This window comes from Centroberyx gerrardi, chromosome 14 (genome assembly GCF_048128805.1).
Source record: "Centroberyx gerrardi isolate f3 chromosome 14, fCenGer3.hap1.cur.20231027, whole genome shotgun sequence".
Taxonomy (NCBI): Eukaryota; Metazoa; Chordata; class Actinopteri; order Beryciformes; family Berycidae; genus Centroberyx; species Centroberyx gerrardi.
The window spans coordinates 24,284,616-24,289,817 of NC_136010.1; the positions used below are offsets into that span (position 1 = coordinate 24,284,616).

General features: G+C 39.5%; 1 protein-coding gene across 1 annotated transcript; it reads left to right on the forward strand.

The window, feature by feature from the left end:
• The first annotated feature begins 304 nt into the window (after nucleotides 1–304).
• On the forward strand, nucleotides 305–3,991 carry trappc6b (trafficking protein particle complex subunit 6B). The gene is made up of 6 exons (XM_078288285.1): nucleotides 305–593; nucleotides 684–751; nucleotides 1,300–1,417; nucleotides 1,932–2,015; nucleotides 2,787–2,880; nucleotides 3,009–3,991. Exons 1-6 carry the CDS (start codon nucleotides 513–515, stop codon nucleotides 3,038–3,040), a joined length of 477 nt encoding a protein of 158 aa, XP_078144411.1. The 5' UTR covers nucleotides 305–512; the 3' UTR covers nucleotides 3,041–3,991.
• The last annotated feature ends 1,211 nt before the right edge of the window (nucleotides 3,992–5,202 follow it).

The window sequence follows — 5,202 nt, forward strand, 5'->3', positions numbered from 1 at the left end:
TTTTTGTCACAGTACATTGTTGTATGTTCGTGTGCGCATTTTCGACATTTTCTGTTGGAACATGCAGTATTTATCTTCACTTCTTTCATATCTTTGACAAAACTAGGAGGGAGGGAATTTCGCCCACCTCATATTTATGTAATATCGTTGCTATATCTGTTAGTACGTATATACTAGAAAAATCTGGTTAGCTCTTCGGGTCTTAAATTATCAAATGAAAGTATCTTTAGTTAAATTTGTGACATAATGATCATCTCTCAAATTTATTTTGGATCAGGCAGTACTGTGGTCGATCCGAAAAGGACCCCGTCTGACAGATGTTTATTTTTCCTTCGCCTCAGTCAAGGAGGTTCTAAAACACTATTAAACGATTAGGAATTGTGTGAAGTAGTGAAAGAAAGAGTCTATCTATCGATGTCATGCACAGTTTAACTGACCAAGATATCACCTCCTAACAGCAGCACTCACATACTTCTGTTCATCTCTACCAAGAAGATTTTGGGGAAGGAAGAATGGCAGACGAAGCTCTTTTCCAGTTTTTACATAATGAAGTGATACAGTACATTTACAAGTCTGCTGAAAACGGAGAGACGGTAAGAAATCCAAGGCTAACTTGAGTTTTGTCGTCGTCAGTTCTGCGGTTACTGACCGCTTTACAGCTAACCGGTTCACCTCTTTCACAGGAGAATGCAAGAAACATCACCAAACTGGAAAACATGGGCTTCAGGGTCGGTCAAGGACTAATAGAGAGGTAACAGCTTTATGTTCCTGTTCAATCCGATATAGCTGTACAAACTGTCGTAATTCAACCCATAGAATATGAAGATATGAGTATGAGTAAAGGCATTCCCATCCAAACGAACACGTCAAACTGCATTCACAAATCTCGTAATTCGGTGTTTCCTTACTTGTTGGCAAAGCAAATGCCTCTTACAAGATAATTTAGGACCTTTTCCGGATCGGTAGGATCCACTCTTCAATTCGGCATACACCGAATACACCAAGCAGAACGTATTTTAATGAAACTCCAACTTTTATAACTGGTTGGCCTGTTGTCCACCTATCTTCTTCCATTAAAAACACCGTGGTGGGCGGAGCGAGCACCGTGAACCAATTCTAAAAGTTGAGGTGTGTCGTCCTCTCCATACAAGAGAGGATGGCAGGTATTGGGGCTAGGGTAATCAATGACTCTTGTATTGGATTATATTAAAGATTATCAAATAAGAGTCATTATAGGGCTAGACCTGATCATGTGTGTAGCGTATAGCCTATGTTTAAACAGTTTATCTTGTCATATAGGTTCACAAAAGACACAGCACGGTTCAAAGATGAGCTGGACATCATGAAATTCATCTGCAAAGACTTTTGGACCTGTGTATTCAAGAAGCAAATCGACAACCTCAGAACCAATCACCAGGTAACACCATCCTGTCCACTGGGCCATGGTGGATGCAACTTCTTCTGTTTAGTATGAAGAAACGGATCAGAAACGTGAAGTTTTGGGTATATAGAGATATTTTTTATTAAAGGACAGGTGGCAGTTCACTTACTTTTTAGTAAGTGGACTTAGGAGAGGAAGTTCTGTTGGGATTTGATTCCAGGACTCATAGGGCACATGTGGTTTCAGAGGCATTGGATCTGACCTCTCAACTCTCTCTGGACACATGGATATACTTTCTGTTTCAGAAGTTCTTGCAGTGTTATCGAATATAACTCATTTAATTTCAGTGTCAAACATCCCACAAGTTAGTCTACCAGTCAGCAGATCCATATTACAGCTTTGGTTCTTTCGTTTTGTAAATCAACTTGGAACAACTCTCAAAAAAGAAGCCATACAGTACTACAGGTTACAGTTTATTATTAATGTATTCCCTTGCTGTGTAAATGTAAGTAATGGATGTAAGTGCTGATGCCGTTGTCATGTGTTGCAGGGCATCTACGTCCTACAGGACAACAAGTTCCGCTTACTGAGTCAACTTTCAGCTGGGAAGCAGTATTTGGAACATGCCCCAAAGGTGCTTTACCTTGATTTTTGTTATATATATATATATATATCTAAAATTGATTGACAGCCACATTGTGCAGCATAGTTCAAGTGGCTGTATTGTTACCAAATATACACTCACCGAGCACTTTATTAGGAACACCATACTAATACTGGGTAGGTATCAGCTTTCAGCTCAATGTCAACCGGCTACCAAAGTGACATCCGCCTCAAGGTTCGACGTGTTGTGCATTCTGAGATGCTTTTCTGCTCACCACAGTTGTAAAGAGGTTATCTGAGGTACTGTAGCCTTTCTGTCAGCCCCAACCAGTCTGGCCGTTCTCCTCTGACCTCTCTCATCAACAAGGCGTTTCTGTCCGCAGAACTGCCGCTCACTGGATGTTTTTTGTTTTTCGCACCATTCTGTGTAAACTCTAGAGACTGTTGTGCGTGAAAATCCCAGGAGATGAGCAGTTTCAGAAATACTCAAACCAGCCCGTCTGGCACCAACAACCATGCCACGGTCAAAGTCACTGAGATCACATTTTTTTCCCCATTCTGATGTTTGATGTGAACATGAACTGAAGCTGCTGACCTGTATCTGCATGATCTTATGCACTGCACTGCTGCCACATGATTGGCTGATAGGATAATTGCATGAATAAGCAGGTGTACAGGTGTTCCTAATAAAGTGCTCGGTGAGTGTATTGCAGGTCACATCTTATTTCTCATTTCTTCCATTTGTTATTTCTCGTCCCTTGATAAGATAACTCTAACTGATAGATTGTGTGTTTCTCTGCAGTATTTGGCCTTCACATGCGGCCTGGTGAGAGGAGGCCTCTCCAACCTGGGGGTGAAGAGTATCGTCACAGCCGAGGTGTCCGTCATGCCTGCATGTAAGGAAGCTTTCTAAACGCCGTCATCCATTTACCCCAGATCAGTGACAAATGAGGGTTTGTTTATTCAGCAGAAAGTATGAAGTCATGAAAGCTTCGTTCACTCCTTGTGCTTTATTTCTCTGCAGGTAAATTCCAGGTCATGATCCAGAAAATGTAGCGTCCCCAGAAGAGGCCCATGTTCACTCCACACTCTCTGTCCTTTATACATGTTTGCGTTTTTGTCGTTACGCATGAAAATGTCACCCTGCACGCACAATATTGCAGACAGACTTTTGTTTTATCGGAGGTGTTTGTGGGTGGGTGCCGTGTGTTCCTGCACCCAGACAGGCTGATTGAATCAATGCAGTAGATTTCAATGTCAAATGAAGCTCTGGGCTCCTTGCCTCCAACATTCCAACTTGGGGAAGGTTCAGTGTTTTTACAAGCTTACAGTATTGATTACTAGTAGTTTTTGTTTTGGAGAATTTACCATGAGCCTTCTATTAGCATTTGTTTATGCAAGTCGATGTGGAATGACACAATTTCTCTCAAAATCAAATACAAGTCCCTGAAAGGAAAAAGTTCCCCCAAAATGAAAATTCAGTCATCACCTACTCTACTACTTCTTTGAAAACAGCTTATTTTTACTACAGCTTATGGAATTAAATGGTATGACTTGCATGCAGTGTTGTGAGACAGTGTCTCTTCACCCATTGATTTGTATTGCTAACAGGAATCTGAGGCAAATTTCCCATAAACAAAAACAGTGTGAAGACTGGAATGTCTTGAAAGGAGGCTTGATTAGAGATCAATAAGATAGGCTTCTAACAGTACTGAACCTTCTCCTTAAGCCCGGGTGAAGTCCCCCTCTTTAGCGTCTCTAACTGAAGTGGACCTAATGCTTACCAGGAGAGATGCAGCACAGCCACACAGTAACATCCCGCTAAAGCTACTGACATGATGTAAACATGTTTTTCCTCTTTTATCAGATGACGTTGTTTCGAGATTATTTGCACTGAGCGTTTATTAAAGACCCCGCTTAACTGAGAATTTTGAATTCAAACAGTAATTATGTTTTTATTTCAGGATTTTATTTACTACTTTTCTCTCCGTTTTGCCTTATTAAAAATTCAGTTTCAATCTTTTTGTTGTTTTTTTTCACACAGTTCACAGTGCATCTTAGAAGGTTAAAACAAAAAACTCATTCCAATATAAATCCAATATTGAAGCATGTAGAAGAAGTTAGTGTTACAACTGTTGTGTGACATTTGAAGAATGAAGAAAGAGTAAGGAGAGGATGAGGGTTGGATACCATGTTCTGATCAACAGCACCCTCATGTGGAGATATTATGATGGCTCCAGTTAATATGAGAAAATCTCATAAATCAACTGTGACTTCAGTGTAAACCTGCGTGCGAATGTGTTTGGTTCATTATCAGTGGTGACTACCTGCCCTTATGGATGGGCTAGTTGCCCCCCAGTTTCCACAGGAAAACAATCATAATCCACAGGTCGCCTGTCAATAATCTGCAGGTTGAAAAAGGTTTTCTGCAATATTCTGTGGCCTCAGGTAAAACACAACTTTTCATGAAATGCAGACAATAATTTCAGTTAGTATCTCAAGTTATGTGTCTTTTGATGCATCATTAGATTCATCAAAAAAACAACTATCTTTACACTTAAAACTTGTTGCCTAATCAAGAAGAACATAGAAGAAGACATTTAGTTTACTGGTGTCTTTACAGGATTTCTGGGTAATGAAGTCCTTCAGACTTTCAGAAATTCAAACAGTTATATCTTGCTGGCACTGTTGGTGTCCTTCTGCATGAAACGTCCCACATGTGGTTTATTTTGGCAAACTTATGAATGTAAGAGAAATGCAAACTGTTGCCATTGATTGATCCATGGTTGAGGATTTCTATGGACTACGTCTCAGTTCTAGATCGTTTTAATGCCTATAACACACACTAAGTTTAAGTTGAATGTTTACGTGTAGCTTTCATTTAAGTTTTCATAGGATTTCAGTTTGTACTGTAAAAAACAAAACAAATGCATCTTAGTAATAAAATATTTATTATGAACAACCATAATGACATACGCTACATAAACACGGCAACTCTAAAGTAGACAACAATGTAATGTAGCTCAACTAGAAATTTCCAACCCTCCACAAAATATTGAAATGAAGAAAAGCTTATTACAAGATCATTGTATACACAGTGTCAGTCAGTAATTTACTTCTTTCATGTGCTGTAATTAGTTTCTGCTGTATTAGTTCCTGTGTCTAAACTGGACAATAATAAATAGAGGGGTGATAAACCCAAATATTAATTACATTTG